General features: G+C 32.2%; 1 protein-coding gene across 2 annotated transcripts in view; it reads left to right on the plus strand.

Annotated features, from left to right (window-relative positions):
• Positions 1–27,968, plus strand: part of stumps (DBB domain-containing protein stumps) — a 148,445-nt gene that overhangs the window by 115,480 nt on the left and 4,997 nt on the right. The window contains exons 1-9 of one of the 2 annotated variants that reach the window (XM_074172980.1): positions 12,189–12,421; positions 18,784–18,919; positions 21,203–21,438; positions 22,637–22,815; positions 24,097–24,393; positions 24,851–24,992; positions 27,308–27,498; positions 27,551–27,611; positions 27,754–27,879. In XM_074172980.1, coding sequence (XP_074029081.1) covers positions 12,358–12,421; positions 18,784–18,919; positions 21,203–21,438; positions 22,637–22,815; positions 24,097–24,393; positions 24,851–24,992; positions 27,308–27,498; positions 27,551–27,611; positions 27,754–27,879 — 1,432 coding nt within the window. In that variant the 5' untranslated portion in view covers positions 12,189–12,357. Of the gene's footprint in view, positions 1–12,188; positions 12,422–18,783; positions 18,920–21,202; positions 21,439–22,636; positions 22,816–24,096; positions 24,394–24,850; positions 24,993–27,307; positions 27,499–27,550; positions 27,612–27,753; positions 27,880–27,968 lie in introns of those variants that run through there. The other variant, XM_074172979.1, reaches the window with a different exon arrangement.

A 27,968-nucleotide genomic window follows, 5' to 3' on the forward strand; every position in this document is an offset into this window, starting at 1 on the left:
ACTAACCAGCTGGTTTTTGGCAAACAATGAGTGGTTTTTGCGTACTATCGTTGTTTATGAACTCTTTGTTATGAATGTACCTACCTCTTTTCCAGAAAACATTTCCTGACTTCATTTTGAACTTTTCATTTTCAGGATTTTAACAGATTATAGAAGTCTGTGAATACTTATCTAAAGATAAAAATTTCAACAGCCTGTATGTAATGATTTGAATGCAAAGCAATATCTCTCATATGAAAAACAATTTCAAAACACACAAAAATTACCAACAAAAATTTTAACACGTTAAAATCTTAACGACATTTTTTATTGTCGTAGATTTTCAGTTCAATACAAAATAACGAAAAAACCAATTACAGTTCTTCTCTGTTGTTGCATATTTCATGTAATGCTGGGTAGAAGTACAGAATGTGATTTTTCAACAACAAAGGTTTTCTCGGTATTTTTTTTATCACATCACATTTCAAAAGTACATGGGTTATCATCTGCATTATCATTGGCCCTGATATCATCAGCCACAAGATCCATTTTTTGAAAACTTACTTTGTTTATTATGGCCATACATATACCAAACTGACTTGGCATTTATCGAGCAACTTGAGAGTCCCTTGAATATTGGAGAAAACGCAAAAGTCTCGATAAAAATATTATTCTTTGGCCACTCCTTCTGTCTGCAATATCGTCCTTCCTAAGGAGATATGAAAACTCATGTGTAGTAAAATTCTCCAACTTCCTCCATATATGTGACAGTATCCAATTGTGTACGTTGAGAACAAATTATAAACGAAATTCGTATAGAGTCTATATAAAAAACCCTCTGTATTTTGACCTTTCTGACGGCTCAATAAACTAGTACATATTATAGTATTCATCTACGCACCCCGGCTCTGCACGTGTGCAACGCTGATACTGAATATACTACAGAATGTCTTCATGTACAACGTTCACAGCTTTTTTGGCAGTAAACGAAACAAACATATTTTTTAAAGGTTACTCTTGAAAGAGCGACATATAATTGACCCGGTACCTCCGGAACCGCTATGTCTCTATATTTTAAATCTGTATTATCTTCGAAAATATTCATTTGAATTACATGCTATAAGGGGTCATATCGATCACATCATGGACAGATAAGATAAAGGATATATTAAACGCGCCTTTTTCCCCGCCAGCCGCGGGGAAAAAGGCGCGTTTATTAAACCTTTTTTATTGAACATCTGGAACATAAAACGGACCTACACACAAAATTTCACCCTCCGAAAATATACCTTCATGGAAAAACAGTGATTAAAAAATAACTTTATTTTATAAACGCGCCTTTTCCCCCGCGGCTGGCGACCCAGTTAGAATATTCAAAAATCCTTTCATATTGCACATTCGCAACATAAAACGAACATATATACAAAATTTCAGCCTCCAAAAATATACCGGTATGGAGAAACAGTTATGAAAAGGTACCTTTATTTTATGAACGCGGCTTTTTCCCCGCGGCTGGCTCACGAGTTAGAATATTAAAGAATCTTCTCTTATTGCACATCTACAATATAAAACGAACCTTCATACAAAATCTCAGCCTTCGAAAATATACCAGTACAGAGAAACAGTGATGAAAAAGTAACGTTATTTTATGAACGCCCCTTTTTCCCCACGGCTGGCGCCCCAGTGGAATATTCAAAAATCCTTTCTTATAGCATATCTATAATATAAAACTAACCTACATACAAAATTTCAGCCTCCAAAAATTCAGCGGTATACGGAGAAACAGTGATGAAAAGGTAATTTTCATATGTACACGCGTTCTTTTACCACCACGGGGGGCGCCCCAGTTGGAATATTAGAAAATCCTTTCTTAGTGTGCATCTAAGATCTAAGAAGCACATATATACCGAATTTTAGCTTCCTAGGACTTATCAGTACTGAGAAATAGAGGTGAATGAGTGTTAAATGACATTCGGGAGGACCCTCCCATATCTTTGATATTCGTGTTCTTTGATATTCCTGGTACAGATATTCTGTTGATGCCATGAATGGGATGTATCACTGATATAACATAAACAGTAGAAATAATGAACAAGCCTACCATTTCGGTAGGAAGGGAAAAATATATGCTGACGTTCATAATATATATCCCATAAATGAAATCATCCGATGAAAATCACTTCTCACAAGATCAAGAAAACAAATCTCTCAATGATTATATTATCCCAGTTAAGCTGAAGTTTGTCGAAAACAAGTATCTTGTACTTTAGTTTTGAGGTTCATCTTCACTTTACAGCAAGAATCTTAGCTAAGAGGTATATACCTATATATCAACACAAAGCAATGGTTTGTGACGCACCTTTCAATCTGATTTGAATGATATTTTTTCCGAATATTTATATTTGGAGAGTGGATTTCCGTTTCGGAATAATTCCGACTCCGACAAAAATCGTCGTGACGCTTAGGATTTCCGGCGAAGCGGGAACAAACGACTTACATAAGTCTATTATAGGCGAGCACTTCCTACAATTCCGTGTTTCGAGTTTTATATTTAATTAGGAGTTGTTAACTTATTTACAGCATTGGGGATTTTCGTGATATTCTCAAATTAGTCTCAAGAAACATTGATGGGTGCTCAGAACAAAATGCCTCCAAAGCGTGAATATGTAAGGGGCTTGATTTATAATTTTCATTAAATTTTGGCAGGTGTGTTCAATGAACCGTGTTTAACAGTTCTCATGAGAATCGTAAGGTTTATTGATACCGGTGTCTTGATTTAAAAAACGCGATATTTTCTGAAAGCATAATAATGTACCTGATGAAAAATTTGTACCCTTCATTCACTAGTTTTTCAACTCATTCTCCTTAACTTCAATCTGGCAATTAAAAAATAATATTCAGTAACATCACGTATGTCATATGGACTCTCAACTATTTTTAACGTAGTTGAAACTTCTGTCATCACAGAATTAAGTGATAAAAAAAATTTTCAAACTCCTAATTCCACATTGATGGGGGAAATATTTATTATTAAACTACATTTAAAAATCAGTGCTTGTGACGTTTCGAAGACGTACCTAAAATTTTTTGTAAATTTCGCATGGCTACCGAGTCTAATATTATTGTGTTTGATACTAGAAATAATCGTTGACTGAAATAGACATAGTTGTTAAAAATATTCATCTAGGATCTGTGGATGAAGCTAAGAGCTTAGGATTATACCTAGACATAAACTTGAGGTTTGAATTATGAGTATTCTGAGTCTATGCGCCTAATTTGACAGCCAAAATGAACATAAAATTCAAATAGTGCAAATGTTTACGTCTCATTTACGGTAAACAAAAAAAATTAACTTATAAATTGCAGGCGTCTGGTTGGTTGAATATAGAAAATAAGAAAATATCACATGCTCTTTTGATATTTGATAGAATTATGATCAGTAAGTCACCTCCTCACCTCCTCGCATACATCGGATTGATCGTCATCGTACAAATGACTATTTACACCACCTAAGTTTGAAACACATTTTTGCAGATATTTTTTCCTACCAAATATGTGAATTATGTGACTCCGTACCAATGCATTCAAAAGTGAAAGCATTTTTCAGTTTGAAACAAGTATAATACATCTACTACAAAATCATCAGTAGTTATAATATTATCAGTCGTCCTCGAAATAAGACAAAAAAAAAAACAAAAATCACTCCAGTTAGTCACATACCACTGATGATGACTGCCGCAGTAGCGGACGAAACGTTTGGTACTTTATGTTATATTTGACCACAGCCTACCAGCTCGGATTTTGTTATCTTCCACACTTTAATTCATTCAAATGTAAGTAATGGGTTATTTGCAGAGACTACTTGGGTTAACTGGAAGAATCATGAAAAAAAAAATTAATTTGTTTTTATAAATTGAACTGCGCCCTTTTTTTCTCTTTTAAATTTGGTACGCATTTTCATACGACATAAAAATATCATTTTTATCATTTGCTTCACTTGTAATACCATATTTTTATGATTATGTAATTTCTAAGTGAATCAGTCGTCTGCAAACACGGTTACTTATCTACAAACAACTTTCGAAAAATTCTTGAACACCAGTTCAATACACAAAATAGATACAAGTTCGATGAAATATGGCAATACTGAATTTAGTAATTTGATTCAAACCTAGTAGGTACTGTTGAATTTTTGCTATGAATCATATTCCCCATCCGTGTATAACATTCTTATGGCATTGAGTATTTTGTTGAAACGTCATATAAATTAAATCTAAATGACTTGACGTAAATTTACTACCGCCCAACCAAAAAATTTGTGGAACTCAAAAATAGCACCCATGTAAATCTTAGCATGGCGCAATATCAACACATCAACACCTCAAGAAATTTGTTTTCACCTCCGCTAATTACTTGCTAAAATTATACCGTAGCCGTAGAATATATATACCAATAAACTATTCTTTCCGTGAAGGGTTATGTCATGAATCAGTACATTAGGTGCCATCTGTGCAACACGAAAAAATCGGGAGTAAACAATGCATCCGGCTAAATGTAGTTGCTTCCTCCATCCGTTGTTTTAACACTAAAGATTTCGTCCGGAATATTGAACCGGGAACATGTGCCTTTCTGTGGTAAGTTGTGACATAACTTTATCTTTCATTCATTATTTGTTATTATGAATGTTAAAGAAATCAAGCTCACCAGAGATTTATAGCAAGGCGAGTGAACTACATACACGAGAGTAATTTTACTTTTATCACACAATGGACCATTTCGAAAACGGATTTTTCATAGAAAAGAAAACATGTTCTTCATCTCCTGAAGGCACCAACTTGATTCATGAAACCCGCATAGAGAAGAATATTGCAGTTCTGGTGATTGGGAAAAGTGCTTGTTTTTCAATCAATTCAAAATATATTGCAGAGTCTTTCATGAATTAAAATGTATTCTTGTATTTGTTATACTACAAAGTAGATTGTGAATGATATATTGCACAACATATTTTTGTGCAATACCAACTGTCGAAAGCACTCGCAGATAATTAATAGAAGATATAATGCTTCAAATCCTTTTTGTAAAATTTAATATTGATATATATATATATATATATATATATATATATATATATATATATATATATATATATATATATACATATATATATCAATATTATATATATATATATATATATATATATATATATATATATATATATATATATATATATATGGTAAAATGGATTAACAGGGTCTCTCAGTCAAAAAATCAAAAATCAAACTCTGCTTTACTTTGCCAAGCTTTCGCTTCTAATGGGAAGCTTCTTCAGGGCCTATAATTTAATGATTTTTGAATATTTTCGCCTTTGAATAATATTACAAATCATACTTACAGTAAAAATGATACAAGAGTTATTCGTAAAACTGATAATTCCTTGATTACAGATTGGTATGTCAAACCTACTAATTCAGGAAGATATATCAATTACTATTCCTTTCACAAAAAATCAGTTAAAATTAATTTAATACTCTGTTTGAAAAAAAGAATAGAAAAATTAGTACACCCTTCCCTCAAGCAAAAAAATCTCAGACTTCTTAGAGACATACTGATAGATAATTCTTATCCCAGAAAACTTCTTAATAAAATAATTTTCAATACTGGCAGTAATACAAATTCTGATGTAATTAACAGAAATGTATGTAATGATAGTTCACCTATCAATATTTCTTATAAATCTATACCTAACCTTGGAAATTTATCTTCAAATATCATAAAACTTTTTCATAATGAACAAAATATCAAAATATGCCAAAAAATATTAAAACTATAAAGAATTTGAATACTAAATTGAAAGATAAAACTGATACAACAAAAAAGTCAAATGTGATTTATAACATTCCTTGTAATAATTGTAACTTGAATTATATTGGAACAACATCTAGAATTCTTAATGATAGAATAACTTCACATAAAAGTGATATAAAGCTCAATAAAAAATCATGTGCATTAGCACAACACTCTATAGAAACAGGTCATAAACCAAATTTCTCTAATATCAAAGTTTTACATACGGAAAAAAATATTTCCAAACGCCTTTTTCTTGAAATGGTGGAAATTAATAAGTCTTCTGATTGTATGAATAAGAAAACTGACATTGATAATCTCAGCAGTATATATAGTAATTTACTAGAACTACATCAAAAACATAATAATAATGAAAGATGTATCAATCAATAACTCTTTCATTACAGTAAAAAATTATCAAATCATCATACCCATTGAAAAATGACATTTATGTGAAGGTATGACATTTGTCAAACCCACAAAAAAAATCGTATACATGTTAACTTTTATGTCAATTCTATCTTCAATTTATTGTTTTTCACTCATTTTTACTGTAAGTATGATTTGTAATATTATTCAAAGGCGAAAATATTCAAAAATCATTAAATTATAGGCCCTGAAGAAGCTTCCCATTAGAAGCGAAAGCTTGGCAAAGTAAAGCAGAGTTTGATTTTTGATTTTTTGACTGAGAGACCCTGTTAATCCATTTTACCATACATTTCTCCAGTCGCTAACATTATCCAATTTATATATATATATATATATATATATATATATATATATATATATATATATATATATATATATATATATATATATACATATATATATATATATATATATATATATATATATATATATATATATATATATACATATATATATATATATATATATATATATATATATATATATATATATATATATACCAAATTCATTATCTAGTAGTTACGTTTTTTCATAAAAAGTGTTACATGTTTTTTTTGATACTCACTTGATGATTAGATTTTTGCACTGGGGTATCTGTATAAATTTTGAGTATGTACTTGCGCACATTCTCTATTGTTCTCTGTTCTCAATCACAAAAACTAGTTTTTATTATGTTTCCTTGCAATAGTCCCTATTTTTAATTTGTTGGTTCACCCAGTAAAATAAGTCAACATTCACAAAGATATTTTTTCGTATATCTTCAGTAAAAACTAGTAGTATATCGATAGTGGCCCCTAAAAAATGTTTGTATCTACGTTCATTTGTTTGAATCAATAATCTCAGACCGACCCCGTCTCACAAATATATTTTCTAAACTTCTTTACTTTCTTCACTTAATCAACCGATAATCACTCAACAATCAATCACTTACTTAAAAGTGATATACGGTATCTTCAATCAAAATATTTCCTCTAATTCCAACGGAAAATCATTGTTATCCAAAAAGTCTAACTCAAAATTATTAATATACTCCATGGGTAAAACCAATATTTTTTTTATACTTTGATTTTAAAATGTATGGTGTTTTCTGTATTATACGGCTCAGAAAATTCAACTTAAATAATCTTTCGATACGTAAGTTTGCTGTGGCACGTACGCCAATGAAAGTAGTAATTTTATAGGTAATCTTTCTCGTCTCAAAATTAGAAACTTCTGTTAATATTAAACGTTAAGTATAAGCTAGGTTCAAAATAGACAAATCTTTCATTCATCTTCGTGTATCTACAAATACTGCATTTCACAGACCACACATCGCAGAGAAATATACAGAATGGTTCTTTGCGGGCTTTTTTGTTACTTATTTTCATTTTATAAAATTCTTTGGAATATTTTAATAATAATTGTAAGTTTACTAGATTAGTTTTATAATATTTTTTTTCCTTTACATTTTCATTTCATTCAGTCAACATTCAATTAAATATTCAGTTAAATTCAGTTAAATAATTAGATTACATGAATAACTATTTTATGTGCTATTTTGAATTCATTAAAAAGTCGAGAATTACACCTAAGCATAGAATGTATTGTGCCTATTCTCCCAATTTAAATGAATCCTTATGACTATAGAAAACAAAACAAAAAGTTTTCATATTATATGTTATATAATATATTGGAGAGAGAAGGTAAATGCAATGGACCAAAGAAAGAAGTGAGAGCGGGTATTTCATGTATGAATACTCCTTGGAATTTTTGTATGATATAAATTTGTGTCAGATTTGTACTAGATGTCAAAAGATATTGTTAAATATTGTTGCATTTTCAGTGAAGTATAATTTATAAGGTATAAAGGTATATATAAAAATATCAGAGGTGCTCCCAGCACCTCTCATATTTTTCAGAGGTGCTGGGAGCATATTGTAGAGTTTTGGACCAAAAAAGAAAACAAATCTCTGAGTGTGAGTCTTGTGAAACAATGGCAGTTGCATTCTATCAGTTAATCTACTTACTTTGGATTTAGGTTGATCATATTTTCCATTCTTTGAATAAATCCAAATCAGATTTTGGAAAGTATATAAGGATCTGATGTTTAGTAATTTGGTATCACTATATAGAGACTCACTTGCATTCAATCTGTGTTTCTTGAATATTATTTTTATTAAACTGTTTTGCACTGTTTGCATGCAAGTCATTGTACTATTAAATGTTCCACCCCAAGCTATTATACAATACCGTATTACCGACTCAGCTAAAGATGTATAACACATTCTCAAATTCTTCCTATCTAGAATATCTCGTAGGTTATTGAAGGTGTAGTAAATAAGCGTTCTCACTCTTCTTGAACTTAATTAATTGAAAAGCTCAGGAAATAGAATGCAAGTGTATGTTTTTCAAGTAGAATACTAAATTTAAAATTTAATTTTTTATAATCAATTGATTAATTAATGAAGAAAAGAGAAATGAAATGTTTTCAACCAATTTTATTTGTAACTGACATTACTGCAGTTACTTATACAATATTTAAGTTTAAAAATGTCCTTATAGGACGAAACTGCAGTAACGTTAGTTACAAATAAAAGTGGTGAAAAACATAAAAAGTGTTAGTTACAAATAAACATAGAAAGTTTCATTTCTCTTCTCTTCATTATAATTTCCTACCACGTAGTAACGGCTACATCCATCAATTAATTGATTAATTAATCATCATCTTCATATTCATCACGAACGAATCTCTGTGATCAGCTGTGATGGCGTCATGGCAACAGAATTCAGAGTGGGGACGGAGTGAGAGAGTAATAGATAGAGAAAAAGTGAAAAAGGAATAGAAACGCGGAGAGGGAAATATAGGCATCACGCAGCTGCACGAATTAAACTTTCTCGACGAATTTTTAATATTTTGGCTTGCGGAAATCGTCTGATTATATATTTTTCGATATCCTTGAATTATTTTCTTCAAAATAAAAAAAAATTTGCTACGCTCGAGAATGTCGAGATGACGTTTTTTTACAACTTTGCTGCCCTCCCCTTTCTTTACGTCACTCTCAAATTGTCAGATTACTGGAATATATACTTTTTAGCATGTAATTAACTCACCCTACCTTAATCTAACGCGCTTGAGAATTTCCGGTGATCAATTTTTTTTTACTAATCTGATCCTTTATCCTTCATGGGCGGCCTTATATATGGGACTCATATTTGGTGGAGGTACTTAACCGGGTACAAGGTATCCCCCTGTATATTAATCTGCCGCGTTTCAGTAAATCCCGAAATCCCCGCTTGGGCTCCCCAATTATAGGTATCATTCTTGTCTCAGAAAATCATCGACTACATTGGGAAATGTTGCAAAATTCGAAATTTTTTTCATTGTGGAAATCTCCCACAAAAATTATTAAGTATCTGAAATCACAGAACATCAATTTGAAATTTCAGCTTCCCTCTTGTAGGTACTAATTTCTTTTTGATTCCGATTTTCTGATTAAAATGCATAAGATGCGCTTTCGAAATGAGTCCTACGAAAGGAAATAACTGTTTTGAAAACCAGTTAAAAAAACTGTTCAAGCTTATCCAAAAGCATATATAGCTGTCGGAGGGTAGTGAAATTAGGCCGTTTGTTTCAATGAGCTTTTATCTGAAAAGTCCTATTCTGTAACATTCGATTCATAATTGAGATATATAGTATAATAGTCGATAATTAAAACTGAAAAATATTACAAAGTACTGAGGAAGTTATTCAAATTGAAAAAAGTACTATATAAATGTAAATGTTCATATTGTATATATTTTAAATATTATGTTATATGGCGGTTATATAAAATATTAGTAGGATTTGCTAAAACATAATTATTTATTGAACTATATGATGCTCTAATAAAATAATGAAATTTGATCCTAGTTTCGGCCAAGAGACCTCGGGACTTTGATTTGTTTATTTCTTTCAAGTCGGAATCAACCTCTGTAACCTCATGGGCTTATTGTGTTTTTCTCCATCATTACTTTGTGAAATAATTGTCTAACTGCTTCTCATTGCAGTTCTTGAAGAGTCACCGTGAAAATGAATTGAATTCTGACTATTTTGAAACTAAACAAACTAAAGGTATAAGAGCTATAAAAAGTTCGAAGTATTCATGTACACACAAATCACTTATTGATGTTTATCATACCTTGTCATTTCTATGACCAAGAGGTGTTATTTTTTCTTCTTCAACATCATATGTGTTCTCATGGTATGGAGGAAAGCATTATAAATTTCGTTTCGAATTATCAGTAGATAAAAAAAGCGTATCATTTTTCATTGTGGTACTGGCAAAAAAAGCAAAATTCAATGGAAATTAGAACAATTGCTATTGTATTTTTCTACGTATATGATAGAAAAATTATTTTCAATTCACTCCACATTAAATTATTAGATGTCACACAATTATTAGTTCTATTGTAAATATTATTAATCACATATATACCATCAACCTAACAAATTAAATTGATGAAAGCAAATTGTACCAAAAACAGGCACTTTTCCCAATCACCAGACATATTATACTTTTCCCGATGCGCGTTTCACTAGTCGGCGTCTTCATCTCCTGAAGACTTGGTTGGTGAAACACGCGTTGAATGAATAACATTTTTTGGGTATGCCGTTCCAGTGGGTGATTCAATTATTCCTCGATTTGGCTATGTAAAGTAACACTGTTCCCCACCTACTGAGAAATATATGGGCTTTCAGAAAATGAAAAGGAATCATTTGATAACAATCTATGATAATTTAATGTATATCGTAAATACGACTCCGTAAGTATTCGTTTTTAAAGAAAGCAATTCCCAGTGGCGTGGACACAGATTTTAACATAATATAATTCCAACCACACAAATCCGCAATGCAAGAATATATGAATGATTTAGTAGAAACAAAACCTGTAGATATTAGAACTCAAATCCTCCAATACTACATACTTTTATAGATTTTGAACAACGAAGTACAAAATGAGAATTACATTATATTGCTAAAAACAAGATGAGCCACTTTCTTCCTCTTCTTCAAAAGCAGTATTATTTCCTATGGATGTAAACCAAACTTTATATTCTTTTAACACTTTTTCAAGATAATCTTAGTTTGTGGTCAATCAATGAAAATGGTGGTTTCAGAGTCGTTATTTTTCCTATTGGTAGTGTTGCCATCTTTTCGTGGACTATCGAATAGATTATTATCTGAAAGTGTGTTGGAAATATTTTGTTGATGACAAAAGTTTGTAATAGCTTGGTTGCTGGGCATTATTCGAGTGTTGTTCTATAACTTCCTATGCTATTAGAATCAAGTATTTTCTATATCTTGGCGAATCTTTGAGCAATCGCTGTAGTTTTTTTAGTGAAATAAGATCATTTTCAAAGTGTGCTTTTCAGTTTCATTTCATTTCTGTTTGTTATTAATGAGTAATTTGCTGTTTTAATTTTCATTTCCAGTTAATCTCACCATTTCGGTTATTTTGAAACCACAAAAATATTAATAATATAATATAATTAATACTCACTCTATTATCTCATTTTCACCAACAAGTTTTGATAATAATCATATATTTTTGGATAATAATCATATATATATATATATATATATATATATATATATATATATATATAAATCCCAACAGCTTTCATGTACAGACAATTTTTTTCTAGGGCCGTCGTTACCTCATGTTTGCGTCGCAACAATTAATCAATAGAAAATCTAGTCTTGTATCTGTCATCGAATCAATAACAAACTCACTTTTGAAGTTCTTGTGCATATCTGCACTAGAATGAATTATAAGATTCTCGATTTATCGTTTACATCAATTTCCAAGAAATCGCCCGCCTAAGGTGAATACTAATACGCCTCTGAAGGAGCCATCGGCTTATCTTGGTTAGGTCGGAACTTCCTTTAAACATTCACAAAGAAAAGTCATTTCATTCCGAAAGCTCAGACACAACAGACTGTATTGTGTGATTCACATGTCAACATGTATTAAATGTAAATATCGTTCATAAACACTCTAAGTCGAGGAGTGATTCGAATTATCAAACAATAAATTTAGTGTTGGTTGTTCGGTAGCAGTGCTGTTTCGTATCTCATCTTCAGCCATGTGTGACACTACAGATTTCGATTCGGATGGGGATACTGTGTGTGTAGTTAATATACGAAAAAGTGAGTGTATCTAACTATTTATTCTAATTATTATGGGAATTTATTACTCTACGCGAGAAAACAGATAGATGGTAATAATGATGGAGCGGCTAAGATGGTCAACAAAACAAGAAATTGTGCCTGAGATAATCGAAAATCGAAAATATTCACAATGCAAGCACTGTACTTTCAACTTGAAACTAGATTCTTTCAATTTTCTGAAATATTTACACGGATATAAATGATATTGATTGATATTTTTAATATTTTTTATATTTGGGAATTTATATTTAAAAAACAGGTTTCTCTAACTTCAGAGTATCTTTCAATGATACGGAATGTGTTAGTAGTTCAGGTAAATATTTGAAACTAATCACCAATAGAAAAAAAATTCTGAAATTTATATTCAGACTCGCTGGAAACATATGAAAAAAATAGTACCACAATATTTTCATTTTGTAACCACATCTTGGTGCAGTTTTTTTTAATATCGAGACTAATAGTGCTCATCCAAAATGTTTTCCGTTAATATGCACTTTTTCTGAGCCACCGACCACATTAAATTTCATTCCCTTTCAATTGCATTTTTCAATTCTTGATGAGAATTCTCCATATATTTATTGAGCAACATTTCATTTTGTGATTGCCAAATGAACAATTTACAAAACTGTACAATAGCTTCCTCAGGAATAGCATACTAAAAATAATATTGTGTAGTTAAACTCGGTTTGGATATATCATTACCTACGTCTGAAAAATATTACATGACTAGTTGTTGCCCACGGCTTCGCCCGCGCATTTTAAAGAAATAGTTACAATTTTTTTTAATAATCCAAAAGTTCAGGTTTCCACCATGAAAACTAGTGAAATTCAATACAATCTTTGAACCCGTATTTTTCCACATTAGGGTGAAAAATCCTGATTCCCTTTCTTGATAACCATATAAAGAACCATATAAAGAACCTACCTGCATATTTCAAAATTCTAGTTTCGGTAGCTTCTGCTGTACGTTAATATAAGAGCTAACAACAGCTAGTAAATTATATTTTTCCTTAAAAAATAGAGTAACTAAAAAAATATGCTAACTGCACTAAGTAATAAATAGCTGCAACTTGGTTGGTAAAATGCGATTTGAATATATTATAAAAATTTTCGCTCATTTGTTAAGCAAACTTTCTATAGTCTATTTCAAAAGAGTGTAGAGTAATAAATCATGAAGTGTCATAAAATTTGCCTGAATTTCGTTGTCGTCCATGGGCGTAGGCAAATCTTAGGATTATTAAACTTAATAATTAAAGTAAATTAAAAATTACAGACATAGATAATAATAAAAGGCCATTTTTGGGAAGTAATTTGGTCTAAAACTAAGTACCTACATGTATTTAGGTAAGTAAAATTTCTTAAAAAAAGATTAAGATTAATTTTAGTGGTTCTTGTAAACTTATTTAATATGCAATTTGGGTTCATATACTTGAGCATGATTTCTCAAAAAAGGGTTAACACTTAGTTCCGAGGTGCCATGTCATTATAATAATCCCTTTTTGACCCTGCCCACCAATCATGCAATACCTATTAAACCCAGGTAATTAAGAGAAAGGGTTTAAATATATTGTAATGGTGTCTTAAACATTCGAGTTATAATAGTAATTGTTACTACACCAATTAAACGTACAGTGATATTGTGATATAGAAATAGTGAAAAAGTTATAAAATGGGGACATTTACTCCAAAGAAAAGAAGTGTAAAAAATTCTCCGCTATCTGTTTGCGAAAAAGTTATAATTTTAAATGTATATGATTGTATAAAACACGATCACCCTAGTTTGTCTGTGCAAGAAAGTGTTGAGCGATGTGCCCGAATGACTGGAATTGGACAGTCCACGATTTTTAAATTATTGCGAGAAAGAAAGATATCAGGCCAGGTAAGTCCATGCAAGAGAAAATCAGGAAGACCAATAAAAATCTTAGATGAAGACACCAAATGTGACATTCGAAGAAAAGTTCATTCGTTTTATTTTAAAAAGGAAATACCCACTCTTGAAAAAATATTTATCGAGATAAGCCAAGATAACGATATTCCTTTGATATCCAGAAAACTTTTATGGAAAACTTTAAAAAGTATGAATTTTGCCTGGGAAAAGCACAATCGAAAGGCACTATTACTGGAAAGTGATGAAATTGTTTGCTGGAGACGAAAATATTTGACAACTATAAAGCAGTACCGCAGAGAGCAAAAGAAAATTTTTTATCTTGATGAGACGTGGATAAACGAAGGTTATATAGTCAAAAAAATGTGGCAAGATAAAAATATAACAAGTTCTCGCCAAGCTTTCATAGAAGGCCTTTCAACGGGTATTAAAGTGCCTTCGGGAAAAGGGAAGAGGCTTATAATTGCTCACATTGGAAGCGAAGACGGATTTTTAAAAGAAGGTTTGTTAAGCTTTGAGTCGTGCCGGACGGGAGATTATCATGTGGACATGAATTCGGATGTCTTCGAAGACTACTTCGGGGAAATGTTAAAATTTCTTTCAGCTGATTCGGTCGTGGTTATGGATAATGCAAGCTACCATTCAAGGCGCTTAGAGAAGGTACCAACTTCAGCTTGGAGAAAGCAAGAAATTATTAACTGGCTGTCAAATAAAGGTATTCAGTTTGAGACGAATTCAGTAAAGAAGGAACTACTAGCCATAGTAAAACAACATAAATCTCGCTTCATGAAATATGCCGTAGAAGATGTAGCAGAAAAGTATAAAGTAACTGTGCTGCGCCTACCGCCATATCATTGCGAATTAAATCCTATAGAACTTATATGGGCACAAGTTAAAGGATATGTTGCAAGGCACAATACCACATTTAAAATGAAAGATGTCAAGGTATTGTTTGATCAAGCCATTACGGAAATCACATCAGAAAACTGACAAAAAGCAATCCAGCATGTTTTAAAAGAGGAAGATAAAATGTGGGAACTGGACAACTTGGTCGATCAGGTGGTTGACCCTATAATTATAACACCAGGGGATGATGACAGTTCTTCGGATGAAGACTATACTGATGTAGAATAATTTAATTGAATTGTAAATATACTGTAGCGGGATAAGCAATCTGGACAGAGACCAGTGTATCAGTGACAGTGACACTTTTGCTTAGGTTAGGGTTTAGAATTAAGGGTAGTCTGAATAATTATTTTCTCGGAAGGTTCTCGAAAATTGTACCTAGTAATCTCTAGAACATTCAATTAGGGTATAAATAGAGTGTTGTTAAACGTTAAGGGAAGTTCACAGTTTTAGTATTGTTCAAGTGTCAAATTGTAATAACGTATCCAGTAAAGTTCTTGTCGTTTTTGTGAATAAATTGATTTAAAGTCCCCACAAGTGTTTCATTACGTAAAGTTCGTTCGTGTGTGTTTGTGAGTATTTCCCGATTTCGGTTCGTATATATTTTATTGTTACATTTTATATTTTTTTAATAACACTGTTCTGCTGTATTAAATTTTTATTTCCTTTAATATAATTTTTATGAATGCATATTCTTTTGGCAATTATCCCACTAGCGCGCCTCTGGCTCAGTATTTATCCGTCGATAACAATGGACAAATCCCTTAAAACAGGGTGATACCTACCTGCTCTTTATGAAACGACATAATTTTGCAATGCGGACTAGGGAAGTGACAGAATTTATTGACGGATCACCCTGTAGCGCTTTTGAATACTTAATGAGATTTTATTACTCTACACTCTTTTGAAATAGACTATAAAATTATGAAATTACAAACATTTTAACCGATTAAATTTAATGCATTCAACATATAACACCTGAATAATAACTATCTTATAAGTTTGTATATTTTCATTTTTCACCCTATACAATAAAAACTAGCATAACTTACGAAGATAACTCTTGAATTATCTTTCATGAAAAAAGTCTCTTTCGAAATGAAAGGAAAAACGGGAACCTCTTGATTAGAATAAATTCAAAACGAGTACTACTCTCAAACACTAGAACTGTAACACTCTTCCTGACTCGCTTTTCATTGAACAAGTTGGCGTCTTCAGGAGATAAAGAAGGTAGTCTACTTCACCTCCTGAAGGCGCCAACTTGGTTGGTAAAACTCTTGTCGAGAAAAGTGTTGCAGTTCTGATGTCTGGGATCAGTATTTGTTTTGAACGAAAGTATGTTTCCATTTGGAAGTTCATGATTTCATATTCCAAATGTGTCCTGCTCTTTATGGATGCTAAACTATAACTCAATCTTATCAGGTTTCCGAGTAACTGATAAGAGTAGCCAGCTATAGAAAGTTTATAGGAATTTTAATGGATCTAAAAATACAATGAGTAATATAAATATGATAACCGCAACTTTGATGCTTGACGACAGAGATTTATGGATTTATGGAGCTACAATAAAAATAATTAATTGTAATGAATCTGCTTTGAATAACAAACAACAATATTGTCGTCAGCAACTGTAAACAACTTCATAATGAAATGAATGAGCAAGTTCAGCATATTTATTCAATAATCACGAAATTAGAAATGGATTTTTCGAAATATGTAAGATTGAATACATTAGATTGATTTCCAAATAAAACATTTTTCTTGATAATGACTGATCGCTCAGTCTTCTGATTCAGATATCACTTGATCCATATTTCATTTCCCGAAAGATTCATGAACTTTCATGGTAAATTGTCTATAATTTTGATACTTTCAATTTCCATTTATGTTACTTATCTTCAATCTATTACCTAAACTATTGTATAAATTACAACATGACTTTTTATTTGTTTATTCTAAGTTGAATGCTATAGAATAAAGAATTATTTAAACTTGCATCAGACCAAATTACCAACAAATACACAGATAATGTTTATACTTCCGTTCTGTTTCCGCTTCGTTCGTTACCTATCTCTCTCTTAATGGAAAATCCATTCACTTCTTTAGGAAGAGCGAAAGATTGCAATAAAAATTATGAAAATTTAATTTCATCTAAGGAAACCAAATGGCAACAAATTACTATTTTAATTAATTTACGTCAACCCCAGAAACATAATGAAAAAGAGCAAGTTTGTTTAAAACTCATTTGTGATAGAATTGGCCGAATTTTCTTTAATGAGTCAGTTGAATTTTATTTCATAATGTTTGAAAAATTCCAATTAGTTTTCACCCCAACTCAGGGAAAATGAAATTATCAGTCATTACGTAGTTAGAAAGTACGATCTAAATTGTTATTACATGAAACAATAAAGCAGAAGTTCGTCAGTATGAAAACGCGATACATGTGTTGCCATTGTTAGCGGTTTTGTGAACTATCTAGTAAAAATCTCACATTGAAATGTTACTTGAATATTCAAAACTCAAATGACTTCAGTCTATATTGATAAATAACTATTTCATTTCGAGCTTTTCTGAGATAAATTATGCTCAACTTACAATTTTTTAGATTTGGGCAAAAATATCGTGTCCATAATAAACAGAGTTGTCAATTTTCTTGAACAAAAATCAAGACAAGAGAGAGGATAATCTAGCATTAAACAATTGACAAGGAAGTGAAGAAACGAACACATCCACATGAAGAACAGGCATTAACAAAAAGTGGAATTGTCTCATTTTATGCGGAACTTCTAGCAACCTCAATAGTAAACTAAAATCGGACCTTTCTCATTTGTGACTGCCATATCAGAAACTTTTTTTTGAATTTCAGTAGTTCGATATTGTTTAATATGATAAATGAAAAAGAAAAAGAATTAAAAATAGGCAAAAACTTAAAAAAATATACAAAATGTACAAAATACAGAAATATAATATAAAGAATGTAAAAAAAATAAAATATTAAAAAGATTTCAAACCTCGTTACCTCACGACGTTTTGTGTTAACTAACAATAGGAACGTCGTGAAGTAACTTGGTTTCAAATCCTTTTCAGTTTTTTGTTATTTTTTATTTTTTAAATTTTTTCGTCCTTTCTACATATTTTTAGTTTTTGCTTATTTTTAATTTTCAGTCTTTATCATTTATCTTCACTCTCAGGTTATTTTCATCTTTTTTCTTGATAATTTTATTTTATTCATTTTACCATCCAGCAAATTAACATTAAAATAAAAAATGATGATCTGCCTCAAAACAATTTGTACCGAAATCTTGGTTTATATATTGACAATATATTGAGATTTTTTCAATAAATCATTTTGTCAACACGAAAACCAGCATATCTTCATAAAAAATTGGCAAGCTTCTCTAGACAACGAAATTACCATAAAAACTTATTGATTATGCCTGTGCATTCTAGTTCTATCTACACTTGCAGTTTTTTTTAAATGCCGCCAAGCACCATCACCAATTTCAGTGAAATCATAAACATCTTTTGAATTCAGCAACTTTTTTTTCAGGAGTCACAAAAGGAATAAACATGGACGATATTCTCATCCTATCCAGGAAATCCAGTGAAGCAGCATCGCTCTGGGTCAACTATTTTACAAATTATTTTCAACAAATCAGCCAGCAGGCCACCAGAAAGCAATTCAAGTAAGTAGCGTTTCAGATATTCAGTTTAAACCCAGTCAGTAACAATCAGAAACCCTTTGTATTTGTTAAAAAGTGGTCGTAACGATTTTCGACTAATCAGAGACATCCACACGTTTCGTATCTTAACATTTGGTTGATTTAATTAATTTAAATCATTTAGTATCAGTATGCAGGTCGATTTCTCAAACTTCCTCATGAAGTAATGTTCCTCTCCCAATGGATGGCCTCAGGTTTGAATCACTTTATATTATTAAGTTCAGATTTGTTTAACTATTAGCAAAATAACATTCAATGAGAAGAAATGAACAAATCGGCAGTGAGCTGCCTAGATACTGATTGAACAACCACTCAACCAAATGAGCGAGCCGAAAAGTTCACTAGGCGTGTGAGTTGACTGTAGTTCAATGAATAAACCTTCAAATTACATCACCGGGATGTGTGGATTATCGTCCAAAGGCGACTCAGATTACAAAAAATTGGAACTACGAGACTGATTCGGTTTGGACTTTTATCCCAATTTTCATACACCAGAAATTTTTGCGAAAACTCTCACTTGACCCCAGCGTCGAAATTTGTGCGAGGTAAAAGTTTACGAGGTCTTATACCTTTCAACGTGCAACTTGAATCACGGTTCAGTCGATACACACTGAACACAAAAATTGACATCTGGCAACTCAAGTAACACATTGGCTTTACCTCGTGCCAAGCGAGTTTCAGCCACGAAACTGAGATTTATATAGTCTTCGGAAGTGAACAGAGTGAAAGTCACGAGGCAATGGTGTGGTACAGTTTTCTGAACAGTTCGTCTGAAAATAATATAATAAAGTGTTTGAAAACAATCAAAATGAATATATACCCATGTATATTCCTGAAATTAAAAATTATACAATTCCACTTTCTGCTTCGAAAAATTTGTTGAGGGTTAAAATGGACACCAATATGTCTTGCACAATCATGTCGCTGGAATTACAAAAGCCGCTTCTCAAAAGCTTGGAACACTGTTCCGAACTAGAAAACTGCACACACCTCAGTAACTTGCTTTATAAAGCTCAGATCAGACCTTCTTTGAAGTATTGTTCGCATGTATGTAGCTCCGCCCCTAAGCATACCCTGAAACTGCTGAATTCCATCCAGAGAAGAGCCATCCGCCTGATTGGAGACACGAACATCACTTGCAACTGATGGTCTGGAACATCGAAGAAAGGTTGGAGATTTGTCTCTCTTCTATAGACACTTTCACGGGAAGTGTTCAAGTGACTTGGCACATTTGATTCCACCAAGAGCGGTTCATATCATTTTGACGTTCAACTCAGTACACCTCGAACTTCACTGCTTAAGAACTTTTTCATTTGGAGAACTGCGTTTATGGATTTAATCTCCAGCGATTCAAATCCAATCTGAATCACTACTTTTGTACAGGCACCGCTCTTAGAGCGCCTTAAGGATTTTCCTGTAGTGCTTGTGTTATGTCCTTGAAAAAAAATACGTAATTTTCGTATGCTGTTTTGAAGTTGGCACTTCAATTTTCAATGTTGTTCACATTCAGAAACAAATTTATATTGGGTGAAGAATATTTTATTATATTATGGTCCAAAAATTGAATATCTAACACCAGAACTGCATTACTCTTTACGAAAAGCAGTTCATGCATGATACGCACGTCGAGAAGAGTATTGCAGTCCTGATGTTTAGGAAATGTACTTGTTTTCGATTTATTCGAGGTTCTAGTTTCTCCGTTTAGTTGGTCAGATTGTATGAAAACTTCAGATGATTTTGAGAGTAATTATACCCAAACCCAGACCTCAAGTTCAAATACCATAATATTTCATATTGTTTTTGCGTCAAATACAACATTTTGAACGATTTTTGTAATTTCAATTAAAAATACTGATTGAGGTTGTTTATATGCAATATGAAGCCTCCTTTGATAGTCGCGTCAAACTTCAGTTTGAGTTGGTTGTTTGATCGACAAAAGGAGAAACATAGGAAACTAGATTTTATTATATAACCATTAATCACAAAATGAACTGAGAACCGAGTAATATTTATTCTACTTCAAATATTTTCATACACTGAATGTTACTGTTTTATTTGAATTTCATTTTTTTATAATGAATATTTTTCCATGTTGTTGCCTCTCATATGCACTTTTAGTTTCCTGGCAACCCTACCCTACCCTACTTTTTTATATCTCCTTCAAACTAGTCACCTGGATCCGCTACCGGGTTTGAATCTGATCTTATGAACATCAATTCGCCGTTGTAACGTGAATTATATTTGCAGAATACAGTACAGAGGAGTAGAAGACACGTTAGACAAATCCGACGAAATTAGAGAACTCCCCAAGAAAATGTCAGGTGTTAAACTGCAGTTAGTCGTAATATGTCCCAGTTTTCTTGAATTTGTTGCGGAACACCCCGGGGAGTGTGCGGCCATGGGAAAACTTTTATTGGCAGACAGAACTTTGGCTCTCCTATTGGGGGTTACTGACAACGACTTGACCGAAGTTCATAAAAATGGTAAGGAATTATTACTGGTTATTACTTTTCACAAACTTTTTGAATATATTGTGTGGATAAATTGAATGTATCTAAGCTGAATGACTATCATGGGTTATTCTTTCAATTTATCTATTTATTTGTATTCAATTATTTTCTGAGATTCGGCTATTATGTTTATATATCTCGAAAGACTCTTGTTTCTTCAAAAATTATTTTGTGTGTTTAGTGTTTATGTCTTCTGTTTTCAGTTGGTCTTAGTTCCAGTTTCTCTTTCTATTCTGCTGAGCTTAAATTCTTATGACTCAACGTTTGCATTCCTATATGATCTTGTATAATTTTTATCAATTTTTTTAGACCAGTATTTCATCATTCCTAGAGGGTGTTCTCAAGTCACTTGAACCTGGTAGCATCAATGTATATGTCATTCTGTGTTTTTTTATACCGTAATTGTATACTAGCAACAGGTGTGTGAGTCTTCGAAGAAAGATTGTCTAGTATTACCCACTTCAAGTAATATCATTCTTCATTTCGTTGAACTATTTTATTTCCGGCTACTTGCCTATTATTTTTCTTGTTTTCCACCTGGGCATTCAAGTCTTCCACTTCCACTATTATCGGAATATCGTTTATGGGGATGATTTCATGCATCTTATCCTAATTGAAGTCTAACTTGTTTTCAATACTTGCAACTTCTCTAGCATTGCAAATTGGCTTGGCTAGTTTTGTTTCAAAATCAAATCAATTATCATAAAGTACCTAAACATGTCATCAATCACACAAATTGTTTCAAAATGTTCAATTTCGGAAACGAATAAAATTCATCTGATTGTTAACTAAAAATGACGTTTGATAAAATCGTGGTTTTCAGAATTCCATTATGAAATTTGAAAAAAAGTAAAAAAAGTGATTAAACAGAAAGGCTACAAAAGTCGGTACTATTGTTGAAAAAGTTTAGATGATTTTCGTCTATATTCCTAGAAAAACTGAATACCTCTCGTGATTCCGATATTTTTTTATTTGAATTTTTGAAGGTCATTTTAGTCTATTCAACAGATACTGGCATTTATTTACTCACGAATCGTCCGCCTGTAGTGGAATTCACGTGATCTTCCACAATCTTTTTTCAAAACTTACCTAGTTTATTGAATTTAATTCCCGCCGGATTTAAGCATAAGCGTAAACAGATAATTACTTACCGAGTTTTTTGTATTTCCAGTGTTGCCGACATACTTTCAATGGCAAAGGCAAAGCGTTGGTCAGGATCAGGACGAAAACTTCACCAAAGAATTTCTAGGACAGGCTATGGCGATACTATCGAGAGTTTGGAAGCAGCAGAGTTCTGTTATTGCTCAGGAAAAGTCATGTTTTTCCGTTACCCCAAAAAAAATACGACAGGTAAATGACAATTTTTTATTACCACAATTGATCAGTTCACAAGGGTTGAATTACTTTTTACCCTCAACCAACATTCTGGCAGTGAGCCAGTTATAAAATGAAAACAAATGTTGGGCTGAATTCAACTCATAAGTGTAACATTACGTTGGTCAATGATCTACCAAATACTTTGAAAAACTCAAAGAGAATCTCTGAATAGAATTTCCCTAAAGATATTAGTTGATCTATTGCAAACACTTTTCCCTCACCAGAACAAAAATGCTCACTTGTTTCGCGATTAGCAATATCAGATGACTGAAACTACTTCCTACATGCTATGTTAATGACACTTATCCAATGCCCTTCGTGGTATTAGCCAGGGGATTAGTCACAGGTGTCAGTCCATTAACCAACAGTGTAGGGAGTTGGGAGTGGCTTGATCGAAGTGTTTCTTTAGATGATTTGCTATGTTAATGTTTTCCTATGCATCTACATGAATAATTGCCGTGCATAATGAGGGTCTATTATATAATTCCTAGTATTTTGTTATTATCCTATTGTTATTTACTGCTTGACTGATACCTAAGCTTTACCTTCACAGGTACATATTGAAGACGTCTTCGTAAGGGGATAAGTTATCGTCCTTCTTCACTTAGGCTTGTCCTTCAAGGACCTTTGAGTCCAGCAATGCATTTGTGGTTCAGCCTAACACCACTGATGAGTACTGCGGCGGGTCGAAAAAGAGATGTCTGGTATTGAATCATAAAAGCATTGTGTTTGGGATCTGATTTTCAACATTAGGCGTTGCAGTGGAAACTGTACTAAAAGACAGAGAATGAATCTCGTCTGTGATTGATGTCAAAGCTTGGCTTTGCAACTGACCGCCTTGAGGAGCCTCGTTTATCTTTAGTATCCGAGGATTGAGTTCGCTGTCGATCTCATAGTTGGCGTCTTCGTAAGGGGAGGTATTATCGGCCTCCTTCACTTTGAAACAATTGAAAAAACAACATTTTTGAGTTATTCATTATTTCAGTCTTTGGGTCATATCATATCATGATGTCAACATCACAATAACGACAAATACAATGAAACTTTCGATTGCTTATTTATGAATTTTTATGCCGAAAATCGAGAAAATTGTATGATCCATGTAGTAATAACCTGACTACCCCCTCATTACGAAAATGGTTTGTCAGTAGTTCTGATTGAGTATAGATTGAGAATTGAGACCTGTTTGTTGTATTATCATTGCTTATTATTATCGGTAGAGTTGTTATTTTGATCATTTCATCAACCTTTCAGGGTCAAAACAGCGTATTTGTTATCCTCACACATCCCCTCCAAAAAGAAGACATCGTCAAAATTTCAGTGGAAAAAAACGGTGAATTGTATGAAGTCAAGTCAGTGAAGAAACGAAATCCATACATTCTAAAATTTACAATGCCTGAAAATTTAACGGAAGTAACGGCCATCGTGAATATACTAGTGGAGAAAAATGGCAGCATAATAGGAAGTCGGCCGATCAAGTGTGAAAGTAAATTAAGAGAGCTTGAACAGATTTTACGGTCCACTGCAAATCCCGTGGAGTTTATGTGTCAGGTAGGGACTTTGATCATTCACTTTTTCCAATATCCATCTCCTCCCAGTGAAATTTTCTATCAGGTGATAACTTCAATAATACAAAACGAAGCTCTGAGACAAAATTAGATTTTGATTCAACTAAATTTTTCACTGATAAAAGTATTATGTACGATGTGGTATGAAAATACTTTATAAACACTTTGTGATAAACTTTTAACTATTATCTATCTAGATTTAACAAATATTCAGAGTTGCAGTTTGATTATCAAATAGTTCATATAACAATTGGTATTTGTCGGGTGGGTAATGTCTTTGATCTTTTGTATTCTTTTTTGATTTACTATCAAGAAAAATCTAAAATATTTATTCGGAGAAAGCAGTTTTGGAGAAATATAAAACGTAATCAATCATCAATTCTACAATACATGTCCTCACACATTCGAGCAATCGTTTCTATTTTTTTTACAATTTTCAGGCGTTAGGTTTTAGTCCTGCAGAACGAGAACTTCTAGACAACTGGTTGGTTCATAGATTGCAGAATAATATACCACCGCATTTCAATTTGATATCCAGGTCTGAAAGCATTGAATCGGCAGATGTTCCAGGACGAAAACACAGTGAGTTTTCCTTAGTTAAAAAACAATCTTGATGCCCCTATCTTCAGATTTTTTTCAATCAAAATCGACTTTTAACCGTCAAGTAACATTCAAGTATGATATTCCACATTAACATAAGAATAAACCATGAATTGTTTTGAAATTACTTGCAAATTATCTGGGGTTTATTGTTATGAATATAAGGGTTGACGTCACAGTTTCTAATATATGACGTTTTATTTTCAATTGCATTTCATTTTTCATATTCCTCACAATTAATTTTTTATAAAACCACTGATTTTCTGTTCACCAATTTTTTCAAAATAATATTATATTATATTCGGGTTAGAAGAGAAGAGAAATTCATTTAAAGATATAGAGATATATGATATATGAATCTTTTTCAGGATTTTCACCGCAAACCTAGTTATTCTAAATGCTGGACAGATGCTGTTTGAACCTACTTTTTATTGTTTTTCCATTTATGTAGATAATTTATTGTGGGGGAGATATTATAGGAAAAAGATCGTTTGAATATTTTCTTTTCGTGTACACGGATGTTAGTAGGGAGAACTCCTATATATGATAATTTTAAAAAATATGCATGTTGCATAAAAACGTCTACGAATAAACATATTCAACCACTTCAAATCTGCTAATTTGTGTAAAATTCTAGACCTTCTCCTGATACCAAATATTAACCTGATGCAAGAATTTTGAACTTTTTGTATGCGATACCTGTTGTTGTCTATCTGTTTAATATCTGTTTTTCTGTTAACCAGCTGTCGCACCCTTACGAACGACTACTCTCAAAATTCGAAACCTCTGCGAGCTAGGGACTAACGAGGTCTCACCATTTAACGTGTGATTCCCAAACATTAATGATAAACAACGTCACAGTGGTTGAAATAAGATAAAAATGATGAATCACATAAGGTTCGTTCCAACCTTGAGTCACAAACAGATTTCCAACTGTTTGTAAATCGTTGTCAACGCGCATGTCTGGTAAATATTGGTTTCTGATTAATTTGAAATTTCTGATTGGAACAGCTGATAGTTCAACTGAAGTTTGGCATGGAATTTCAACATAACCTTTAAAAATAATTTGGGAAAGAAAGTTTTTGGCTTTCTACTACTCCATCTTAATACAAAAAAGGAGATGAGAGAATCTTCCAAAGAAAGGAAGGAAGTAATCAATTTGAAAATAAGTAACTCTATTCATGGATGTGTAGATCATGCAAAGAAGTAACTTTCAGACACAAACTGAAAGAATGTCCTCCTGAAACAGCTACTTTCATATAAACATTGAATTACACGAACACTGAATTATACAGAAGATACTTTTCTCTACTCAGTTTGTATTTCAAACATTCCACAACGAATGTCACTCCTAAAAATATAACCCCTTCAATTCTTTAAAAATAAATCTAATCAAGTGCATTTCTGGAGAGTAAAAGAAGGTTGCAGTATTTTATATCTCTATTCTATTTACTTATCAACATGGAACTGGGAGGTCACCGCAATAATTAATTTGTGTAATTGAAGATGTTCATATTATAGGTTCACTTAAAGAATTCCCAATTTTTCCTGCGCCAGCAAATACATAATTTATTTTATAACAATTTTTGCAGGTTATTATGTTTGTAAGTTGCATGAACATAAAACAGAAACAGTAATACGGAATACGCATGCGTCAGATTGATGGTTAGAAGATAATCCTCAAACCATTCTGATAGATTTCGAACAGGTTCGAATCTTGGATGGAACAGAAAACTGATAGTTTACTAATGGTTGGAAACTCACGTTGGAACGCAATCACATTACTGCGCAGAATCCTGACTGTCAGAAACTGTTTCTGACGCTGGTTGGAACGAACCTATTAGCATCAGATTTTACTGGATACTTAAAAAAACTGAGTTGGCAAATTTCGTTTTAAATTTTTTTAGCGTTACTGGTTTTTTATCCAACGTTTCGTCTCTTATAAACCACCATAAATTTTTCATGGACTGGAAAAAAGAATCGCTCGGTATAAGTTAGCGGCTTTTTCGACTTCACTGATGTTTCACCATGAACGTTCAATAAGTAAATTTCAAATAAGCTACAAAATGGACAACTTTCCTTTAATTCAATCAATTTTGTATGTCTTATGGTTTCTGATTTTCCTATGCCGACCCTTCCTTATTTTGGACTAAAAAAAACTTTCGAGAGTCAAACCACAGTTTTCTCAATATGTACTTCTCATCTCACTCAGTTTGTCTCAATTCTGATTTCAGTATTAACTATAATTCTGAATACTCGTAATGAACATTTACTAATAGTAGTTACCTCTGTTACAGCTCACGAAGAATTTCCGACCCTTCTTCATTTCGCGGCTAAATTCGGATTACACCAACTCGCAAGGTTATTACTAGATACTCCTGGTGGTGATCAAGCTTGTGAAATAAAAAATCTTTATGATATGACACCGTTAGAACTGGCAGAATCAAACGGATTTTCGAATCTAGCACATATGTTCCGAGGATATATTGTAAGTGAACAGTATATCACAAAATTGTCAAAGCTCATCGATTTATTTTTAGGACCTTAACGAATTCACCAATATCTATACCAAGCTGGAAGAAATTACTCGCAGAACACTCGGTAGGTACCTTCATTTTATGAGCACTTTGCTTTGAAATTGTTGAAAATTTGATATGTTTTTATAAAACACTTCTTTATTTTTCGTCTAAAGACGATAGACTAAAGGTAAATATGTTGATTTTGAATAATTATGGTATTACAGATGATGGGTATGAGATACCAAGGAATATAAAAGAAGACATTTACAAAATTTGTCCCGCTCCTAGACCTGTTACAACTCCAACAAGTGAAAGCTCCAGCTTATCAGGATACATGCCCATGAAACCAGGTAATTTCTTCCAATTAATATATAATACTCTTGATCATGCCAGTCAATTTTCCCATATTCTTTTTTATGATCAAATAATCCTTTCTAAT

This window comes from Leptinotarsa decemlineata, unplaced genomic scaffold (assembly GCF_025532065.1).
Source record: "Leptinotarsa decemlineata unplaced genomic scaffold, Ldec_3_MD MMD2_tig00000199_RagTag_RagTag, whole genome shotgun sequence".
In the NCBI taxonomy this organism is placed as follows: Eukaryota; Metazoa; Arthropoda; class Insecta; order Coleoptera; family Chrysomelidae; genus Leptinotarsa; species Leptinotarsa decemlineata.